Genomic DNA, 23,546 nt, shown 5'->3' on the forward strand with positions numbered 1-23,546 from the left:
GATCCTGGTCCTGGAATTGAGTCCCACTTTGGGCTCCTTGTGAGGAACCTGCTTCTCCCTCTGCCTGTGTCTCTGCCTCTCTGTGTGTCTCTCGTGAGGAAATGAAATCTTAAAAAAAAAAAAAAAAAAGGTATTAATGACCTATTTGATGCCAGTGACAGCGCTAAGTCCAAGGGGTACACAGTTCTTTAAAATCCTCTTCTTGCTCAAAGATGGACAATTAAAGAGAGAAATGAAAAAGTATGCATTACTATAAACAATTGACAGGCATGAGCAGTGAGCTATATAGAAAATAATCAGAAGGCCTGTTTTAGATAAAAAGGTGTTTCTGAGGTGCCAACATTTAAAAAAATGATCCCCAGAGGATAGAAAGATGCCAGCTAGCCCAAGGGAAAGTGTTCCAGAGAGAATGAACAGGAAATGCAGAGGCCCGAGGTACTCAGGGAAGCAGTGGAAGAGCCACTATGACAGGGACACACTGGCCTAGCAGAGGAGCAGTATCAAAAGAGTCATAATGGGACTTAGAAAAGCAGGGCCTTGACAGCCATGAGAAGTTGGCTTTGTTTGGATATATTACTTCTCAAATAATGTTTTGAAGAGATCTTCTGGCTGTGTGTGGATGAGGTAGGCTGCCATTATGGCAGCCCAAGGCATGGTAACTTGGTTTTGTGGTCTGAAGTGGGAAAAAGTGGATGGATATGAGATCCAAGCATTTCATTTTTACATTCCTAGTTTGTCTCATTTTACATGTGGAAAAATAGATAGGGATAGCCCATAATTTTCCAAAGGTCTCAGAGCTCATGTGTAATAGGTCCTAGGATGCAAACCCAGATCTGATTTTTTTCAGAGCTCATGCTTTTTTCTTGCTATCCTAGACCTCCTCTTCAAGTCAACAGTGCCTTTTGTTACATGAATATGTGAATCAGTTTTCATTTGTAAATACATACGTGTTTCTTTTCTAAGACTTTGGATTTTGGGAGGGGTTTTTTGTTTTTTTAAGTAGGCTCCAGTGTGGGGCTTGAACTCATGGCCCTGAGATCAAGACTTGAGCTGAGATGAACCATCTAAACTACCTAGGCACTCTTAGATTCCAACTTTCGTGTTGGAAATAATCTTAGAACCTACCTCTATCACTTCTTTCCCAGTACAGGATTTCTTTCTGTAACACTTAGGGCAGACTCATGGCCTCATACAAATTAATTCCTTTTGCACAATTTTTTGCAGATTTTTTTTTCCACAATGCTTTTTTAAAAATAATTCAGAAGTATTCGCCAGTTATCTTTCATTTTGAACTTTGGTACCTTTAGTGTTTTAAAAAAATATAATGTTTGGGTGTATATGCCACTTCAGTTCTCAAGTGATCATGTGTATGTTCTCCACTTTTTTATCTGTGGAAGTCTGCTCTTTTATACAAATGAGCTTGTAATTTTTTTCATCTGTTTGCTATATCTAAACACTGAAAACGATGTTCCTGATTTGTATTAAATGCTCAAAAAGTTTTGTTAATTGAATGAATTGATCTATCAAGATTTCTAAGTAAGGATTCCTACACCTCATGCTACATTCGCTGTACTAAAAGGTTGATGTATGAACACGGAGATAGAGTATAACAATAAACACAAAATTAAGATTGTGGGCCTGCCACTATGGAATTCCACATTTACGACTCCAGGTCTTCCCATTGGCATCCTAGTAATTCACTGCAGATTAGCTTCACAATTCTCATCCTAGATTATGTACCTGTGCTTTATTTGGCTTATGCTGCATTCCGATCTGTTCTCTTTATCAGTTCTGTACAGTCCCTTTCATGGTAGCTCTTCTGCATCAAGGCCTTCCCTTAAGTTTTTCCTGAAGCTACATACGTTGTTGGTCTCTGTCCTTAGATCGACTCTTGCTGATCCCCATCATCAACCTCTAGCATCCCTGAAATCTTACCTCCTTTCTGAATTCTTCGCTAAATAATAAGGCATAAGTTAACAATCCCTTGGTCACTTACCCCTCCAGCCCCCAGCCCAGTATACACATACGTATTGCTCTTCCTTAGCATATGACATTCTCCTGACTACTCCCTCTCTATGCGTGTATAACTTCTTGCTCCTGCAAGAAATGGTTGGTAACTCTGAATCACATGCTCAAAAAGGGATATGGAAGAATTTTATTGTTAGCAGGAACCCTTTGGTACAAACAGGCCCACTTTTGTCGACATCCTTCAAAAAGCTAGTAGGGAACTCACAGGTTGGTAAACAATAGAAGTCACCTAACGTAGTTCAGTAGCTAAACTCGTGATGAGTTTTCCTGAGACCACTGTTAACACCAGAGGACACTACATATCTGAAACTTATTGCACAACTAGACCAAAAAGAAGGGCATCAGTATCTAGAATTGACTGCTAATGTAAACTGATTTTAGTCCAAGAGCCATTTCTCTTTTACTAATTTTATAACTTTGGGTACCTAGAAAAACATATTGCCTACGAATAGTAGTAGGATTCTTCTTGTTATTGATGGTTTATTGAGAGCATACTTTGTAGCTAGTAATTAAGAGTGTCAGGTGAATGCTTATGATATTTGCAACCACATTATGGGTGCATTAAATGAAATTATTATTATTATTATTTTTTATGATAGTCACACACACAGAGAGAGAGAGAGAGGCAGAGACATAGGCAGAGGGAGAAGCAGGCTCCATACACCGGGAGCCCGACGTGGGATTCGATCCCGGGTCTCCAGGATCGCGCCCTGGGCCAAAGGCAGGCGCTAAACTGCTGCGCCACCCAGGGATCCCATTAAATGAAATTATTTACAGAGGACAACCTGTCCCTATCCATGATGTTTAGGCAGGCCACATGACCTCATTAGCTAAAGCTCAAAGGAGTAACTTGTCTTTGAGTCTAGGGCCATTTTCCCAAGAAATACATATCCTTCATAAGTTTGCTTGCTCTAAGACAGTTCCGCATTGCATCAAACAAAAGATGTAAGGAGGCTAAGGACTGAGGACAGCCGAGCATGTCTGATTCCCCGAAAAGATTTTGACTCATGTGTTGGCTTCCATGTCCGGATGGTGGGTTTTTGCTTCCTTTTGTTCAGCTTGATAACTCCGGCTGGATCTCCTGAGACAGTTGCAGAGGAAGTAAATATGAGCAATGGCTGGGAAGGCTGGGTGTAACCATGGGCTTGTATTATTAGGATGTTCAGATATAAACAGTAGGAGAAACATTGCCCAAAACAAAAGGCAGTTCTCTCTCTGCTGGAAATATGTACAGCTCTATTTTCAGACTGATGGGAACCCAACATGGGTGCAGTTTAGATGCTCACAAGGAGTCCCTGGCTTCACAGCAAGAATGAAAAATGACCGGGATGACCTGGTGTTTCTTTGGAGCTTCCATTGTCCTGTGTCCCATGTGCACCGTAGCTCATCTGAACTTTGGATGCTGAATCCCTGTTGTGTCCATGATCTAGGTATAATGGAGATAGTATGGACAAAGGACTAAATGTGGTTTTTAGCTAAAGAATCATAAATGGGGGCAGAGTCAGAAAGGTTTTTGGTAACTTCTTCCTCTACAAATGTGGAGATATAATGGCAGAGTGTTGGTCTTCTTCACTTCTAGCTGCTTGCTAAACAAAATTTCTGCATCGTCTTGAACTCTTCCTTATCCTACCCATTCAGTCAATTGCCAGTCCTGTGTCTTGCTTGTACTAGTGCAAAGATTCCATAGGGCAAAATCTGGAGAGGGGCTCATAATCATCTTTGTTCTTCTCTTAAACTCAAATTATTAGCATCTCAACACTTGTTTCTTCCCTTTCCGTTTTCTGATTCTGCTAACAATCAGAATCTTGCCAGGCCCAATCTCAGAGCTGCTTAAAAAGCGTGTTGCTAGTACAGAGAACCAGCTTATCATCTGTTTATGGAAAAATCTGTCTTAGAGGTCACCTTTTAGAAAAGAGACTAACGGGTGGGCAAAAAGGTGTGTTACTATGTTTATACTAGGGGCTTGGCCTTGTATCTGGCCTGTAGGAAGCACTCTGAAAATGTTTCAAAGATAGCCACATAGTGTGGTCTTTAAATTGTCTCGGTGTAAGAAAGAAACGGTTGTTGAAGAATAGATGGAGAGTTAGGGCAGATTTATCTGTGACATCAGATTCTGAAACAGCAGAAGGATGGGGGAGATGTTTTGTAATCCAGTTTATATCTCTTAAGCTGTTTACTTATATAGTAAGAACAATATGTTCACACAAAAAGACAGTATGCTTGGTGGTGCTGTCAGTGTATGCAGGATGTGGTGGAAAATGCTGATACATGTTTTGACATTTTTTCCACACTCGGTGCACATGGAGTCTGCCCTCTGGTTAATGGCATTGACCATGATTGGTAGCATCTGGCCCAGAATTCCAGCTCTGCCTCTGAGTATGTGGGCCACTTGACCACTTTTGTCGAAACAAGCTTGCTTATCTCTAATTGCCACACTCTTTTTTTTTCTTTTTTCTTTTTTTTTTTTTTTTGTGGGAATACATACATAACACAAAATTTACCACATTTAGGTATACAGTTCAAGTGGCATTTTAGTATATTCACATTGTTGTGCAACTGTCACTGCCATCCATCTCCAGAACTTTTTCATCTTTGCAAACTGAGACACTCTACCCATTAAACAATACTACTTTCTCTCTTCCTCCTCCTCCTAGTCCCTGGAAACCACTGTTCTATTTTTTGTGTCTGTGAGTTTGACTCCTCCAGTTGGCTCACATACATGGAATCATAGAATATTTGTACTCTGCTGACTGGCTTATTTCACTTAGCGTCATGTCTGCAGGGTCATCCATGTCATGGCATGTGTCAGAGTTCCCTTCCTGTTAAAGGCTGAATTGTATTCCATTCTATGTACATACCACATTTTATTTATCCGTTCATCTCTTGATGGACATTTGAGGTGTTTCCCCCCCCCTTTTTGTATGTGAGCAGTGCTACTGTTGAAGTTGGTACAAATATCGGTGTGTGTCCCAGCTTTTGGTTCTTCTCAGCATGTACCGAGAAGTGGGATTGCTGGATCGTATGGCACTTCTCCCTGTCGGTTTTGGAAGAACCAGCATACAGTTCCACAGTGACTGCTGCATTTGACATTCCCACCAGTGGAGCATGAGGTTCCAATTTCTCTGTGCTCTCGCGAACACATGTCATTTCCTCGATGTTTTTTTGGAGGTGGGGAGTTGATTGTAGCCACCCTAATAGGCATGATGCAGCATCTCACTGTGATTTTGACTTACGTACATTTCCCTAATATTCACTTTTGTGCTGGTTATGTCTGTAAGAGGCTAGAAATAGAAGCTTTCCAGGCTGCTTCATGTTTCACTATTTGAAAGATATCTGAATACCTCAGACTCAGCATAGTCAAATTGAGTGCATCATTATATTCTTCTCCATTGGGTTTCCTGTTTATTAAATGGTGAATTTTGACTTCTTTTTCTTATTTCTGTGGATTCCGCCCTTTGTGCTAGCTTACTGATTTGCTGCTGCTTCTGTCTCCAGAGGATGCCATTCTGGTCTAGCCACATGCTGCTGCTAGCCTAGTCCAGTTTCAGGCTCCTCCTCTGGACTCTGTGTCATGATGTCCCATGCTTCCTTCCTCCCAACTACCCCATTTTATTGATACACTTCTTCTAGAGTTATGTTCCTGCCATAATATGTCTCTCACTCCCTTGCTTATGTAATTGGAGGAAGTGTCCACCCTTGTTTGGGAGTAAACCCTAGATTCACTGTAGCCGTACCCCTTGTTCTTCCTGGGCACCTTTGGGGTTTTTTTGTGCTCCTCAGAAACATCTAAGGAAAAGGTCTCTAATCTGGGTTCTCAGGATATGCTCCAGAACCACTGACTAGAAATACACATGCATGTTTCTGGTAAGAAACATGGCTTCCCTCAGATTCTTGGAAGGAGTCCGCACCACTAAAGTTTATGAACTCCAACTCTGAAGTGTCCAAACTGATGGCTCATCCTTTGTTTCACATGGCTGGAATTCCTTGTCTCTTCTCCCCTCTCTCTGGAGCATACTGCCCCAATGAAAGGCCCACCACATATACCACCACCTTTGCTAATAAGCTTTTCTCAACTATCTGAACCAGAAATTATCTTTGTTTAAGTTCTAGGAGCTTCCTTATCACTCTGGGTTTCTGGTATTTGTATACTATTGTATTTCAGTGACTAATCAGTGTTTCCTGACCTGTGGTCCACAGTTAGAGTCATTTCATAGGGTTATATACCTCTGTCATCCTTGGGTATGGAGGCAAATGTAACCCATGGTATTTCCAGTTAAAAGTGCCTAACACATTTGAACTGTGAGACCTACCATGTAAACTGTAGTCAGTACCCCATCTTACTCTGCTCTTTGTTGCTGCACCTTAATACTGCTTCTTGCCTAAGGTAGGTGCCCCCAGAACACCTACCAGCAAGCTGTATGAATGGATCTGTGTGCTGCTGACTGCAAGAGAGCTTTAGGAGGCCTTCTTATGCTAGATTTCCCCATCCTTCCGTGGTGAGAAAGTCTTGATGTACTCAAAACGTTATCATTTTTCAATATAGATTATACTTTTTTTAATTAAAAAAATATTACTTAATTATTGATGAGAGACACAGAAAAGAGGCAGAGACACAGGCAGAAGGAGAAGCAGGCTCCCAGCAGGGAGCCTGATATGGGGCTTGATCCCAGGACCCCGGGATCACGACCTGAGCCAAAGGCAGACGCTCAACCACTGAGCCACCCAGGTGCCCCTATAGATTTTACTTTTAAATGTTTGTAAACTAGTCTTAATTCAAAAGAGGGAACTGGCTGAAACTGCCTCGAGCCCAGATGTGCTGAAGTGTCTAGTGTCCGCAGAAGCCATGAGCCTCCTCAGCACATCACTGTTAGTTACCTGTCAGCCACTGAAACGGCCGTCTAGACAAAGGAATCTGAAACAAACAGAACATTTCTCTCAGTTATGGCATTCTGATATTCAGAAATTCGTGCCCACGGTTCCATATATTAGTTTCATTTTGATAATTTATTTTCTAAATATTTTGGTCTAAAATAAACAGTGATTCTATTTTCCAGCTAGTCTTCTCCAGAGATCCGAAATGCACTTTGCCAGATTTTTTTAGTTTAGTATTGTTATTAAAACTTGTTTAAGCAGTTGTTGAATTCCAAGACAAAAAAGTAAGGAGAGGCCCTTGTGGGGATGGGGAAAGAAGCTAGATTGATTGGAAGCGAAGTCAAAGCCCTACTGCTTCAGCATACTGTGCTGATTTGTTCGAGGATTACTTCGCCTCCACTGACTGCTGCTTTGTTTATGAACCTGGTAAAGGAAGGCAGAGTGATCATTCTAAAGGCTCTCCTAACTTTTCATTCTCTGTAAAATCACTGAGGATAAGGAAGTCAAAGATTATTCATTAAGCATCCACGATGAACCCCACGCTTACTACTTCGTCAGGAGACCCATGGAATAAAGATGTGCTTCTGTTCTCAAGAAGCTCAGGCTTTGGAGCAGACACAGTTACCAATACGATACAGTTCACATGCAAGGATACTATCCCCAAATCTATCCTCACAATGTGTATGGCCTCCTCTCTGAAATGGCATCACGCCTCCTCCTGGGGCAGGAGAGAGGTCCAGTCTAGCTGCTAGTATTACCCAAACTGTAAAGTACTGTGAATCTAGAGATATCAAGAGCTGTTTTACAGTTTTAATTCTGATCTTACCTGTCCTGTTAAAAAGCCTGCTCTTTTTAAAGTCATGAGAAAATGCACAGTTGCCCTGTCCAGTAACTTCTAACTTTTTAAAAAATCTATTTCATCTCTCTGCGGTGGTTTGCATTGTGGACCTACCTTCTCATTTCAGCCCTCTGCTTCCTTAACTTCTATGAAACTAAGCTCTCTGAATTCTTCTGCTTCTACAAGGGTGTGGCAGTCTCTGACTTTCCCACTCGATATATTGTGCAATGCCTTGCATGGAACGGAAGAAGAGAGTCGTTAACTCTGGCCCCGTGTCTCTGTGACCTGGCCAGAAATGCATGCAGCATTTAAAGCACGGTTACTCCTTATGGGTGTTCCACTCTTTCTCCTTTCTATTAATTATGGCACATGTTGTCCCAGGCAGCAGACATTTTAATTCCTGCTGTGTGCAAGGCACTTTCACATCTGTCTCACATAAACTGTGAATCCTTTCAGGACACTTTACTACTTCTGCTTTTAAGGCTTCATATAATGATTTGATATACAGAAGTTATTTAATACTTTTTTAAATAAGGCGACAAACCTGAGGGTGATGAGCATTACAGATTAATGTTGTCTTCCTAGAAAGTAACCAACAGATTATAAAACATATTTTCCTTTTAAAAAATAATATACTCTCATGAGATACCACTTCACACCTCCTAGCATGGCTACAAACAAGAACAATAACTAGTCTTGGCACAGATGGGGAAAGATAAAACACCCATATATTACTGATGGAGATGTCAAATGGTGCAGCCACTTTGGAAAAGTCTGGCAATTCCTCAGAATGTTCAACATGAAGGTATCACATGACTCAGCAGTTTCACTCCTAGATATAAACCCAGGAAAAATGAAAACACACCCAAATAAAAACTGGTGTATGGATTTTCATAGCCGCATTATTCCAAGCCGCTCAAAAGTGAAAACAGCCCAAATGTCCATCAATTGAAGAGTAAAGTGTGGATATCCCTACACAGTGAAAGATTATTTGGTAGTAAATGGAATGAAATACTAATATATGCTCTGACCTTGGAAAACCTTGAAATCACTTTGCTAAGTGAAAGAAGCCAGTCACCAAAGATCACATAATGTATATGAAGTGTCTGGAGTAGCCAAATCCACAGAGACAGAGAATGGATTCATGATTGCCCAGAAGTGGAAAATGGAAGTCAGGGTAGGGTGTGGATTCTAGGGGATACAGTATCTTCTTGGCATGATGAAATGTTCTCAACTTAGACATTGGTAATGGTTACACGCTCTGCATATATCCTAAACCATTGAATCATACATTTAGGTGGGTGAGTTTAGAATGTATGAGTTACTCTTCACTAAAGATGTTAAAATGCCAAATTACACGCACACACTCAGTACACTGTGGTATCCTGGTTTTCATCCTGTAACAGAAAAGAACTTTAGCAGGAAAGAGAAATGAAATCCAAATCAAGTCTAGAATTTAGTGAGTAGTAATGTACTAATGTCAATTTCTTCCTATTGACACATGTACCAGGGTTATGTAAGATAATTCACATTGGAGTCACTGGTGAGGGAGGGCTCTATCAGAATTCTATGTGGTCTTTGTAACTTCCCTGTCAACCTAAAAATACTACAAAATAGAAGATTTGCAAAAATAAATTTTAAAAACCAAGAAGTAATTTGTAAAGAAAAGTTTGGGAAAACAGAAAAGTTAAAATAGATATTCTTTTATGTTCACTCAAGCATAATCATTCAGTGAAAAACTGAATCAGATTAAGGTTTTTCACTACATAGATGCAATCCTTTCAAGAGACTTTTGCCTGCCACTGTGTTGAAATGTTTTAATACTATTCAATATACTTATTCTCAAAATCGTGATAGGTCTGAGATTTTACCCAACTTGTGGGCTCCCAAGTTAGCCTGACAGTTTCGTGGGTGCTAGGCTGAAGTCACAGGGCTCCTGGATCCAGAGACAGATGAATTGATTACTCATTGCATGAAAAGCACCAAGAGGATCGCTTCCTTGTTGATTCCTTCTGTTCCCAAGTTCCCCAAAGGCAGCACAGAGGAGCCCAGGTGGGTGCCGTGTCACTACTGAGAAACCCCACCCTTAGGAAACCTCAGTTTTTATAATGGGCAGTGAGCCTGCCTGATCTTTGCCCTTGACTGGGACATTATCTTTATTATGTGGACAGTAAACAAACCTACCCTTTGCTTCAGAAAGAAACAATCTATCTCCCAAGGCTGTTTGATACACAGACGTTTTTTGAAAAGATAGTTTAGAACAGGACAGTCAGTGCCTTTGCTCACAAGATATGGAGAGATAGAAGACACCCTGAAGAATATTCTTCCAGCATTAACATGTTCACACCACTATTACTCAGAAATTAATGTATTCAGTTAGAGATTTGATTTAGGGACACCTGGGTAGCTCATTCGGTTAAACTTCCAAGGCTTTGGCTTAAGTCACAATTTCAGGTTTGAGTGCTACGTCAGGCTCCAGGCTCAGTGGGAAGGCTGCTTGAGATTCTCCCTCTCCCTTTGCCCCTCCTCCCGCTCATGTTTGCTCCTCTCAAATCTTTTTAAAAAAAGAGACTTAATTTCATTCTTTCAATGTTAATATATTCACAGTATTATTTATATGTTATGTATCTTGCAGATTGTTTTAACTTTTTATACCATGCAAATGCCTAAAATGACATGAAAACTATAGTCAGTCAGTCCCTTATATATTGAAAGCCAAGAATGTTCAATTTACTCGTTGGCCATGGAATTGAAAAGGCAATGAAAAATATTCTATGATAAAGAATTTTTGCAAAGTTTCTTACAATGTTAATGAAACTAAAGAATTATAATGTTAGGGTGCTAGGGAGTTATAATAACTAAAAATACATATTACACTTAGGTGATTTTTTAAGTCTATCGGAATATAATTTATATACAGTAAAATAAAAAACCAGTTTAAGTTCACAATTTGATGAGTTTGACAAATGTTTAAGCTGCGTAATAACTTCTGCAGTCATGGTAGGAATATTGCCATCATCCCCAAAGTTCCCTCCTGTCTCCTTGCAATCATTCTGTTCCTCCAGTCTAATCACGAATATGTCTCCTCACACTACTTTTTGCCTTTTCCAGAATACTGTGTAAATGGAACTGTGCACTAGGTAATGTTTTTTGTTTGGCTTTTTTTCTTTTATCTTAACATCATGATCTTGAGGCTTATCCATGTGTATATATCAGTAGTTCATTCCTTCTTACTGTGAGTCTGTTGCATTTTATGAATGTACCACTCTTTGTTTATCCATTTACCTATTGACAGCAAATCGGATTGTTTCTAGTTTGGGGCTTTTATGAGTTAAGGCCTGTGAAAATTTCAGTAAAATTCTTTAGATATGAAGATATGGTTTTCTTAGGTAAATACCCATCAGTAAGATTGTTGTGTTGTATGTAAGTGTCTGTTTGACATTATAAGAAATTGCTAACCTGTTTACTAAAGTGGCTGTATATTCTTCAGCAGTGTATCCGTGTTCAGTTGCTCCACATCTTTGTCAACACTTGGTATTTTCAGTCTTTAATTTTAACCATTCTAATAGATGTGGACCATTACCTCTTTGTGGTTCCAGTTTGCTCTTTTCTGATGACTAATGATGTTGGGTGCCTGTTCTTTGATAGTCATATATATTCTTTGATGAAATATTTCTCAAGGCTTTTTGCCCATTTAAAAAGTGTTGTCTTATGACATTGTAAGAGGGTTTTTTTGTTATATTTTAATACTTATATATTTTAATAATTTCTCCCAGTCTGTGGTTTGCCTTTTCATTTTCCTAATAGTGCCTTTGACGAGAAAAAGACTTTAATTTTGACATAGTTTTATCAGAATTTTTACGTGTGCAGAGAAATCTTTGCCTGACCCAAGAATACAAAAAATATTCCCCTATGTTTTCTTCTAGAAGTTTTGTAGTTTTAACTTTAATATTTAGGTATATTTTTAGTTGATTTTTATAATCGATATAAGATTTGAGGGAGGCTTGTTTTTTGTTTGCCTGTGGACATCCAGGTGTTGCAGGATTATTTGTTCAAAAGACTGTTCTTTTCCTTGTGAGAATACCACTTAGCATCTTTTTTCTTTTTTCTTTTCTTTTTTCCCTTTCCTTTCCTTTATTTTATTTATTTATTTATTTATTTTTTTTTTTTTTTTTTTTTTTTTTATTGGAGAGAGAGAAACAGAGGTAGTGTCAGAGAGCATGAGAGAGAGGAGAAGGAGAAGCAGGCTTCCTGCTGAGCAGGGAATCCCATGTGGGGCTGGATCCCAGGACCCTGAGATCATGATCTGAGCCAAAGGCTTAACTGACTGAACCACCCAGGTACCCCTGCCATTTTAAAGATTTGTTTATCTTATTGGAAAAAGACAGAGACAGAGAGAAAGACAGAGATAGTGAGAGAGAGCATGAGTGGAGAGGAGAGGGAGAAGCAGTGGAATACCACTAGGCTTTTTTTTGTAAGATATCAGTAGGCCATGTCTGTGAAGGTCTGTGGATTCTCTCTTGTTCCACTGATCTGTATGTCTGTCTTTATACCAGTACCACACTGGCTTGTTGATTGTACCTTTTATAGTAAATCTTAGAATCAATTAGTGATTGGGGAGAATTCACAACTTCACAGGACTGAATTTTCTGATGTATAAACATAATGTTTCTGTGTATTTAAGCATGCTTTAATTTTCCTCATCATGTTTTTTAGTTTTTAGAGTACAAATCTTGTCATGCTTTCTCAATTATTTTAAATTAATTATTATTAATTATTATTATTTTATTTTAAATGGCATTACTTTTATTTTTAAAAATTATTCACTGCTAATACACAGAACTAGTGTTGTTTTTTTTATGTATATGTATCTTGCAACTTTGCTAAACTGACTTATTCTAGCAGTATTTTTGTAGATTTCTTAAGATTTTCTACATAGGCACTCATTCTCATGTCTTTTTTTTTTTTAATTTATTTTTTATTGGTGTTCAATTTACTAACATACATAATAACCCCCAGTGCCGTCACCCATTCACTCCCACCCCCCCGCCCACACAGTTTTCCAGAGTGGCTGCACCAGTTCACATTCCCACCAACAGTGTAAGAGGGTTCCCTTTTCTCCGCATCCTCTCCAACATTTGTTGTTTCCTGCCATGTTAATTTGCCCCATTCTCACTGGTGTGAGGTGGTATCTCATTGTGGTTTTGATTGTATTTCCCTGATGTCATGCTCATGTCTATGAATAAAGTTTTACTGCTTCCTTTCCAAACCTATGCAGTTTTATTTCTTTTTCTGCTTTACTATATTGGCTAGAAACTCATACAGTGTTGAATAAAAGTGTGGAGAATGGACATTCTTGCCTTGTTCTTGATCTCAGAGCAAAAGCATTTAGTCTCTGGCCATTAAATGTGATGTTAACTTGTAGGTGTTTTTGTTTCAAATAGATACCCTTTATTCAGGCTGAGGAATTTCCTTTCTGTTTCCAATGTTCTAGGAGTTTTATCATGAATAGATATTGAATTTTGCCAGACAGTTTCCTATATTCCTTGATAATTATTAATTTGTGGAGTTTTTGGTCTGTTAATAAATTGATTTTGTTCAACATTCCTGGGATGAACTTGGTCATGACAACTTGATCTTTTTTCTGTGTTGCTGGCTGGATTCCATATCTTAGTTTTTGTTTAGGATTTCACGTCTCAGTTCCTGAGGGTTATTGATTTATAGTTTTCTTACAATTGTCTAGTTTTGGTGTCAGGGTGATGCTGGACTCATAAAAAATGAGCTGTATGTTGTTCCATCCTCTTCTATTTTGTGCAAGAATTTGTGTAGAATTGGTATTATTTCTTCTTTAAATGATTGGTGGCGTTCACCACTAAAGCCTTTTGGGTCTGGAGATTTCCTTATAGGAAAGTTTTTAATTAAATTCAGTGTCTTTGATAGAATAAGGGTATTCAGATTTTCTTTATCTTCTTGAGCAAATTTTGGTAGTTTGTGTTTTCCATGAAATGTTTCCATTTATTCCAACTTGTTGAATCTGTTACAGTAGTGTTCACAGTATCCCTTTGTTATCCTTCCAGTGTCTGTAGGATCTGTCTTAATTCCTGATACTGGGAATTTTTAACTTTCGTTCTTGGTCAGTCTAGCTAGAATTTTACTGATACCATTCATTGATCTATCTCTTCAGGGAACCAGCTTTTGGGTTCATTGATTTTATTTTTCTGTTTTCTATTTCATTGATATCTATTCTTTGTTTTCTTTATCCTATTTGCTTCGAGATCGTCTGTCCTCGTTTCTAGTTTCTTAAGGTAGAAGCTTAGATTATTGGTTTGAGACCTTTTTTTATATAGGCATTTAATGTTATAAATTTTGCTCTAAACATTGTTTTAGCCTTGTCTCACAAATTTTTACATGTGATGTTTGACTTTTTGAGTTTGAGATATTTTTCTGATATTTAACTTAACTACAATGATTCCTGAAGGTTTCTTCTTTGATTCATGGATTTTTTAATAAGTTTTTGTGTGTTGTTTTGTTTTGTTTTGTTTTTTAAATCTTTGCGGTTTTTCCAGGTAACTTCTTATTTTGGTTTCTCATTTTGATATCGTTGTGGTCAGAGTGTGTATGTAATAAGATTTTAACCCTCAAATATGAGACTTCTTTTATGCCATAGAATATGGTGTGTCTTGGTGAATGGTCCGTGTGTACTCAAAAAGAATGTTTATTCTGCTATTGTTGGGTGAATTGCTCCGTATGTGTTGGTTGGATCAAAGTGGTTGGTAATATTTTTCAGGTTTTCTGTGTCCTTACTCATTCTCTGTCTATTTTATCAATTATGGGGAGAGGACTGTTGAAATCTCATGGTAAATTGAAAAATTATATTATTTTAAATTTAATGAAAGCAGATGGTTATGATGTTAATAAGCTTACTGAGAGCTGTAAAGACTGAATTTGTTCTTAATTATTTTAAGAGAGTGTTCTCTTCTTAATGTGCTTCAGATCCCCATAGACTTGTTTTCCATTTGCCAGTCCTGTCATTTACTACCTCAGCAACCCTGCTGAGCATAGTTATTCTTTGGATAAAGGTAATACAGAACAGACTTACTATAGCTATTGTGGGCATTAAATTCATAATTAATTCCATGGAATTCTTAACCTGATTCCCAGCGGATAGTAACTCTGGGATAAATAGAAATTATTTTTGTATTTTTTTTTTATTTCAAAGAGATAAAATAGTATTTTATCTTTGATGCATGTCATTTTTTTTTTTTATTTCACCTTTGGCTTGCACCAGATCTTCCTCTTTATTTTTTTCTATTGCTTTTATTGGAGCCTTAATTGAATGTATTGTGCCTTGATTATATAGTGAAAAGGATTTTTTTGTTGTCATAATTTTACTTGCTTTACAATAACGTATTAAAGAAAAAGGTAGGAATGTTGCTAATAGATGCAGTTGCAGCAGCTATAAAATCATCACACATTACTTCACTGTCTGAAGGTCAATCTCTTCTTTTTTTCCTTCAGATAAACCGAGAAAGCTGGTGTACGATAAAGCCATGCCCTGATGCAACGTCTCTTTTGGCTCCTGCACAAAGCCCAGGTAAGCCGGGATCTTCCAGCTTCCAGTTGTTTGAAGAACTGCATTTAAAGTGTCTATTTTTGCACTGTAGCCCCCTTCAAATTACAGACTGTTGTTCGGAGATGTGTCCTTCCTTCCCGGGCCATGCAGTAAGTCAGAAGAGGAGTATATGTGATTTGGGCTTGTAGGCATTTTGTCTCAACTGAGAATGAGTAGAGTCATATAATTACCTAAATTTCATCTTAGTAATGAGTCATCACCTGTGGCTTTCTGACTTACCACTTCTGTGAAGGCATTTATGCTGTGCACATGCGTATGATCATGGTTTTTCCAGTCCGGTAAAACTATAAATATTTATTAATAAGAAGTAAACCTGTGGCCCTCAATTTTGGCTGCACATTGGAATTATCTGGGGAGCTTTAGAAATATGCTGCTGCCTGGGTCCTGCTCCCAGAGACTGATTTTACTGGGTCTGAGGTGTGAGCTGGGCCTCAGAATCTTTGAAAGCTCTTTTGGCGATTCCACTACACAGTCATGATTGAGAACCAGAAACTTTGGAAGTATCATCAGCAATTGAGCCTTTCCTGAAGCATTCATGAGGTATTAGTAGCAACAGGGGAGGGTCAGCTGCTTAGACATGGCTTCTTAATGACACAGCATATGACTTATGGGTAATAAAGATGCCTAACTTTTTACCCAGGTTTAGCCACTAATTTTCAGTGATATAAAGAAAGTTCCCTAATGTCTGTGCACTCCATTGTCTTGCATCACTAACTCTCCTCACTAGGGGGTATTGCCTGAATGACATGGTGCATACCACTCAGGCTCTGTGCCTGGTGGTAATGTGTACCCTGGGCCCTTGAGTTGACTTGACTGAGCAATACCTCTGTTTACTTTCACAAGTTTTACTGACCTGGTTTAAAATGACGGAGTCTTCAGTGACTGATCTTTATAGAAACAGTTTAGCTGTGGATGTCCTGCCTTTATATTAAACTTAAAGACAACTGTCCAAATCCTTTATCTCCAGGAGGTTTCCTGCTGATTTTTGGCTCTCAGACTTTACTCCCCAGGAAGTGTTGGAGACAAATACGAAGTGTTCTTCTCTAGTTTTCTCTCTCATAGAGAATATTATGCTGTAGTTGTGTTTAGGGCTCAGCACGTTATAAGATTGAGTCTCCTCACAGATGTAGCTGACCCTCACCCCACCCTGCCCCCTAGAATCTTCTACTTAAAAGTATACTACTTACCATATCTTGGTTCCTGGAGCTGTTTGGGGCATTTTCTGAAAGTATAATTACTCCCAACCACCCAAGCAGTGAAACCGTAAAGGTTGTAAAGGTTAAATGTGGGAAGTTTCTTCTCATGCTCAAGTTTAATTTACTCAGTTTAAAGAAATGAATTTTGAATCCCTGAGCATTTTCCTGAGGACATCCTCTTCAATTTTGTTGACACCTCCCTTCCATGCTCCAAACCCCAAGCAGAACTGCTTTGGTCTTTTTAGAGTGAGTTGTTTGTTTGTTTGTTGGTTGGTTTTTAAACTCTCTGTGTAGCAACATCTAAGATCTGGATTACGCTTTGGAGCTTCAGATCTGAGTTTTTTTTTTATCATAGGTCAGTTTTTTGGTGAATTCTGAGTCCTTTGGATCTTGGAGATTTCATTTGCGTTATATAAACATGGCTCAAGAGAGAATAGTGTAAAACCAAGTAAGATAATGTGTTTTAAAATAACTATGGATAGTCTTCCATTCTGGATAAATACAAACTTTTCTAACTACAAATAAATACAAATACAGTATGATTAGCATGGCTTAGCAAACCCCATTGGGCACTGCTGGTCACCTTTCCTACCTTTACCTGCTATAATTCATTTGCAAATGTGTAATTTTAGACCCAAATGACTAGAGAGCATCTTTAAAATGACATGTTTTGCTAGCTTTTAAAGAAGCTAATGTCTCAGGACACAAAAGTTTATAGGCAGATTTATACAGGAGTCATAAAGCAGGGCTGGCCCACGTCAAGGTAATGTCCTTACCAGATAGTTGTTAAATCACAGTGTCGGCTAATAATGAAGTCGTAACTTCATTAGGTGTGTTTATCACACACCTGCTGTGTGCGAAGGGCAGAGTTCTGTTACTGTTTGTATAAATTCTTTCTGTCACTCCCAACTATTTTAGGGAAATACTAATCATCCCATTTCACTGGTGTGGAAATGAAGACTTTTAAGGGTTAAATGACTTCTTGCCTGGGATCTTTCTACTAAAAGTAGGCAGATCTAGATTTAGGCCAGACAGTTCTGACTCCAAACCCTGTGAGTGCTCATTGTTCTTGCTTATACCTTCCTGTGTTACTGCCCCTTGGTTCATTAGGAAGAGGGCCTGTAAGAAGACATGCCACAGGGGGAGATGAGCTTTAGGGAGGATGAGTCTTATAGGGCCCCTCCGTTTGTGGGGTTTCACAGTGGCTCATGGTCATTCCCCCCCTTGTTCCCAATTTTCATACTGTTCTCCACACACACACACACACACACACACACACACACACACACTCAACACTTAGGATTATATCACACAGCAGAGTCTTAGCCCAGCTTGACTTGTGATCCCTTGTAGTGCTGGCTCGAATTTATTTTCTGGGTGAGCTGTTCCTACCATGGCTGTGTCTGGATCTTCCCTGTGAATTTTCCATTAGAATGTCTTGAGTTGGTTTGTTTTCCAGTCTGGAATTTGGACGTGGTTTGTTGGACTGCCAGCTGGACAGCCAGCAGCTCAGCATAGTTGCTGTGACAGCCCTTTATTTTCTTGGCCAGCACCCTGTTTTCCCCTCAACCATGAAACAGAGTTTTTAATTTTTTCCAAGTGGGGAAAGGGGGAGAAGTAGAAAGGTCACACGCACAAACTCCACCTAGATTAGTACGTACTCTGCGAAATTGGGGTGGGGGAGGCAGGGGGTAGTCCAGAATACCCATGATTTCCAGGCTTTTAAAGGCAGGGCTATTCCCATTGAACAGAACACTCAAATAGTTTGACCAAGATTGAAATGGACTAAGGTCATTTGTTTTTTCTTCAATCGAAATGTTTTCAGATTAATCTCTGGTCCCTGCCTTGCTGCTGTTGGCATCTTTTGTGTAGTTCTGTCTTGAAATTGTCTCTTAATATGTCCTTTTCTACAAGGTTGTAAACTATGCCACACACATACACAAACACTAAATATCTCATTTTATGTGGCTAATCTCCCAGTACCTAGTCAAATACCTATCTGACAGAAGACATGATTTTATGGACAGGCAATTCATGCATGACCTATATACCAATGCAATGCTTCTTTGACTCTTCCTCTAAGATTCCCAGCTAATACAGGGCAAATACTTTATTAATGATCAATAATTAGCTAGTTCAGATAGGAAAAACTATTTCTCATTATCTCTCATCCCACACATGCACAGTTATTGTCCGAACATAGACCCTGAGAGTTTAGAGAGACATTGCGGGTTATCTAATCTCCACTTCCCTTCTCTGTATACATCTTTTCTGAAACCTCTTGACAAAGAGGTTCAGCCTTTTTCCACCCCTTCTGGTGAAGTGACAGTGGTTACTTTATAAAACTGCCAACCCATTGCCCAGAAGCCTAGTTAGAGCAAAGCTCTGTGGCTTCCACTCAGTGGCCTTTTTGTTCTGCTCCTGGAACGGCACAAGCTCCTGTGCAAACCACTTGGATCTCAGGTGTTTCCACTGTTGTGACCTCATCACCATGCATACATTTCTGTTTGTCAGTGTTTTAATTTAAATGTTACCTAGGGACAAACATAATCCTGTGGGTGCGGTCTAGCTGTCACATAATGGCAAGACTGTCCCCATTTTGGACTTGAGTATGCTGTCTATTAATAGTGTCTAAAACCACCGATGTTTTTTGTTTTGATATTACACTGTATTGTCAGCTCCTCTTGAATCTGCTTTCAACCAAAACTTCTGGGTAGAGTTCTCATGAACTGCTAGGTGACCATATCCCTTGTGTCCATTGTGTCCCTTGTCACTTAGTATCCCCTGCAGAGTTGATATATGTCTGTTTGAATTCCATATAAAAATGCTAACTGGAATGGAAATGCTTCACCCTCCAGACTTCACAAAGGAGATTGATATCTACCTACTAAACGACTTTCTTTGGGCTCTTGGTTTTACCACATACGGATATTTTTAATTCTGCTGTTACCAGGTCATATGTCCCTTTTGTTTACAGAATTAATAGGAGAGAATGGGTTAAATACCTTGCTAATTTCAGTGTACTAAGTGTTAGAATTCCTTGATATATGGCCTAACATTTCTGTCCAGGCTTCCTCTGTTTGATTTACCAGAGTCCCTGTGCCAGTTACTGAACTGAAGATAGATTCTAGATGATATATTTTTATTTAGTCCATTATTCCCCCAATGTCAAATCTCTTTAAGGTAGAAGTTAAACAATTGTATTTCTGTTATTACTCACTAGAACCCATAAGTGTAATACACTGATATTTTTATTAGATTTTCCTCCCCCTCCTTTTTTAATCCAATATTTGGCTAGGTAACAAGTTTCCAGAAAGAACGTAAGGTTTCCCTATCTCATAGTTTCCTAACAAAGGACTTCTGATTTTAGTAGCAAAATGTGTGTATGTGTGTGTATATATATATATATATATGTATATATATATTTCCAACTCCCAAGAGGAAAAGATTACCACTTAAATACCTAAATGTAGATGGAATAATGGCTCTAAATTACTATTTTATCTTTTTTGTACATGGCAAATTCGTGGCTGTTCTTTAGTAACAATCACCCTGAATTGGAATACCAGAATTGAGTTACTAATCTGACTGTATCCTTTATAGCTTCTTAATACTGGAAGGGGGGAAGGGGGGGTTAGTTGGTTGACTTAAAAGGCTAATTGCTGGAATGAAAAAAAAAATAAATTTTTTTTTGTGTATTGGTCATTTTCTTTTTCAGAATGTGAGAACTTCCTAGATGTTGGACTAAGCAGAGAGTGTGCCTCAAAACAAGGTGTCCTCAAAAGAGAATCTGGAAGTGACTCTGACCTCTTTCACTCACCCAGTGAAGAGGTAGACAGCATCATCTTTCCCAAGGTACTGTCCACCTCACTATACGACTCCTGCTAGCCATACTGAACATCTCTCCAGCTCTGTATGATCATAGAGAAGAGTATGTCCTCCTTTTTGGAGAAGGGAGCTCCAGGTTACTGAGGCTTAGAAAAAGACATGGGCCACTTTATCTTCTGTAGAGTCGTGGCTGGTTACATGCAGGTTTTGAATCCTAAAGAAATGGGAGTTCCTTTGGTGTGAATTAAATCAGATGAGGGTGAATACTTGTCAGTGGGCAGGAAGGGACCAGAGCTCAGACTGTAATACGTCATGTGTGTAAACTAACCTTAGAGTCATTTCTGATTAATGTGTTTAGGCCTGGAGCTCACTGCCGAGCTTGGTGATGTTACTCCTCCTCCTCTAGCCTGCTTAATTGGAACTTTCTAGATCTCTGCTGGGGAACCCAGACTGTCGTCTTCCCAATGAAAAGCCAAGCGCATGCGCATGAGTCACCTTGTGTTTTCATACAATTTGAGGCTTTCTAAGGGGGTGGGGGATAGGGGTGGTTTGCTTTCTTCTGCTTACTTTTGTATCTAGTTGCAGCGAGTTCTGTTTTGTCTCCTGAGAAGAACAGTGGGCTTTTCCACAGCAGAATCAGCAAGTGGTAGTCTGTCATGTGCCACACGTGGTTGTCTTAATCTTGAGGGGGTGAAAGAGCAGCAACACAGCAGCTGTGAAGATGCCTTTATGAAAGCTTCATGATGACCCTGGAGAAGTGATAAGGACGGTTGGGCCTAGTGGGTGAGGAGGTTCTCCAAGACCCTGTGAGGATGCTATGTTTAAGTTATGGGAGAGGCTTTGATGTCCTGGGATTCTGGGCTAGAACATATTAAAAGCCTCTGTTAATGTTCCCTCAAACACTTTGTTTTCATTTTTGTCCATTAGCTCCCATGTTCCCATTTGGCCTCCCCTTATTATTTCCCATCTTGTTCCTTTTCCTTGTGCTGTCTTTCAGATGTTCTTGGAAAAATGTATTGAACTTCAGGATTCCTGTCATTGTGACTCAGCGAATTGATTCAGTGGGTTCTGTAAAGTAAAAAATCTGCACCGTGGGAAGTTGTGTCCTTCTCTAAGGTTATCTAGGAAGAGGGAAACCATGATATTTTTTTTTTAATAATAGAATTTGGGTAATTTCCACTGTGATTTTGAGGTTTCCATTGTAAAGACTTCTGAACCGTCACCCACCCCCAAGGGGAATACCATTCTGAAGGGGCATGTCTCTCAGAATCTATTACTTGTGTCTCAGATAAACAGATTAGATAATATCTCTTAGTTCCAGCTTTAAGATCAAATCACTGACAATCACTGAAACTGGGTCATGGATACATGAGGATTGTTAAAAATTTATGTGTGTTTGAAATTTTTCATAGCCAAAAGTTGTTTTGAAATTGCCAAGTCTTCATTAAGAAATAGTTGTGTGCTCCCTCCTAGGTGCATGACAGCTTGTCCCTAGATGCTGCCATCTCTGCAGAATGGTAGTTATTTCGTCACTAAACTGAGTGATTTTCCTAGCTAAAGAGAATTCAGATTTCCTGTATTTTGCCTCTTACTCAAACTGCCAAAAGCATTTAGGAGATTGTTCTTACGAATAGCTGCTGCTAGATTTGGCAGTTTTTTCAGGATGACTAGACAGATAAAATCATTAAGAGTTGAAGCATTACTCCCCAAATCAACTTTTACCCACATTTCATACCCGAGTGGCTAAGAACAACCAGAAATGGTGGATGCAGTGTCATCTCTTGGTGCACACACGACAATGTCTCATGGCCTGGGACAAGATCCAGTGGGCTCTTCCTCTTAGTTTTTTCTACTTTACCAAAGTTGTTTGTGACCAGGAGAGGTTTAGCAATAAATGTTTTCTCTAGCATTTGTAAAGCCAAGAGTTTGCATATGAAAGTAAAAGGGGAGCAAGAGAGAGAGACACTTAAAGTGGTTACTGTACACTCGGCACTGAATTGAATTTTTTATACATGTGATCTTGTTTCATATTCCCAACAATTCTGTGAAATGGGTAGTTTTATCCTTGTTAAACTCCTGAGGGAATGCAGGCTCTGATTGGTAGAGAAATGTAGTCCAAGGTACTCAGCTGCTAAATCACAGACTTGAGATTGTACTTAGACCCTACTCTCAAAAATGTTCCCTGTTACTTTGTTCTCTCTCCACGTACCTGCTTTTAAAAAAAAAAAAAAAAAAAAAAAAGGTTTTATTTATTTATTCATGAGAGACACAGAGGGAAGCAGAGACATAGGCAGAGGGAGAAGCAGGCTTCCTGTGGGGATCCCAATGCAGGACTCAATCCCAGGACCCCGGGTTCATGACCTGAGCCAACCAGGTGCCCCTAGGCACCTACTTCAATAGCCAGTGACTTACACAGAAGCAAGGTGGTGGCAGACAGGCCATCAGCAGTGTCCTTCTCTGTCTGCCTCGGTGGACAGCCCCACAGGGTGTGCTGTGAAACATACTGTCCTGAAGTGCTTTCCCCTCTCCCATCTCTAAAAAGTCATCCCTGGGCAAGGCATCACAACACTCTTTTCTGTGAACTACGAGTGGTGCGTTAGTCACTTCCTACAGCTGTGTGTGTCACTCTGGCATCACAGAGGTCTCTTTAGTAGTCTGCTGCATTTGTCACAAACTCTTCACCTTAACCTTCTGCTTCCATTCAGCATACCTTCAATAAATATGACTCTTGGGTGATAGGAGCTTTGTGATGACTCTTGTGAATATTTGTTAGTTCTAAGGTCTTCATAGATGACCAGTGTAAAATTTAGATTTTTTAAAGATTTTATTTATTCATGAGAGACACAGAGAGGCAGAGACATAAGCAGAGGAAGAGGAAGACTGCCTGCATGGAGCCTGATGTGGGTGGGACTCAATCCCAGGACCCCGGGATCATGACCTGAGCCAAAGGCAGACAGTCAACCACTGAGCCACCCAGGCGCCCCTAGGTTTTGTTTTTAAAGTAGGAAGAAATCCTGGGATATTTCTTGGCACTAGCAAAGAAAGAGTGATCATAAAATGTATAATCTTGGTCACCCTGTTATCCAAAAGGTTAATTGAGGTCCACGAAAATACTGATAGTTGCAGTCTCTGTCCCCAAAGAGATTTAGAT

General features: G+C 39.4%; 1 protein-coding gene across 16 annotated transcripts in view; it reads left to right on the top strand.

Annotated features, from left to right (window-relative positions):
* AKAP13 (A-kinase anchoring protein 13) overlaps positions 1-23,546 on the top strand; it is a 321,113-nt gene that overhangs the window by 211,787 nt on the left and 85,780 nt on the right. For all 16 annotated transcript variants that reach the window (XR_003132759.3, XM_025438509.3, XM_025438510.3 and 13 more), the window contains 2 exons: positions 15,257-15,332; positions 20,286-20,422. Coding sequence is in view for 15 of the 16 variants with exons in the window: in XM_025438509.3 (XP_025294294.1) it covers positions 15,257-15,332; positions 20,286-20,422 (213 nt within the window). In the remaining variant the exon portion in view is untranslated. The remainder of the gene's footprint in view (positions 1-15,256; positions 15,333-20,285; positions 20,423-23,546) is intronic.

Source organism: Canis lupus, chromosome 3 (genome assembly GCF_003254725.2).
Source record: "Canis lupus dingo isolate Sandy chromosome 3, ASM325472v2, whole genome shotgun sequence".
Lineage (NCBI taxonomy): Eukaryota > Metazoa > Chordata > Mammalia > Carnivora > Canidae > Canis > Canis lupus.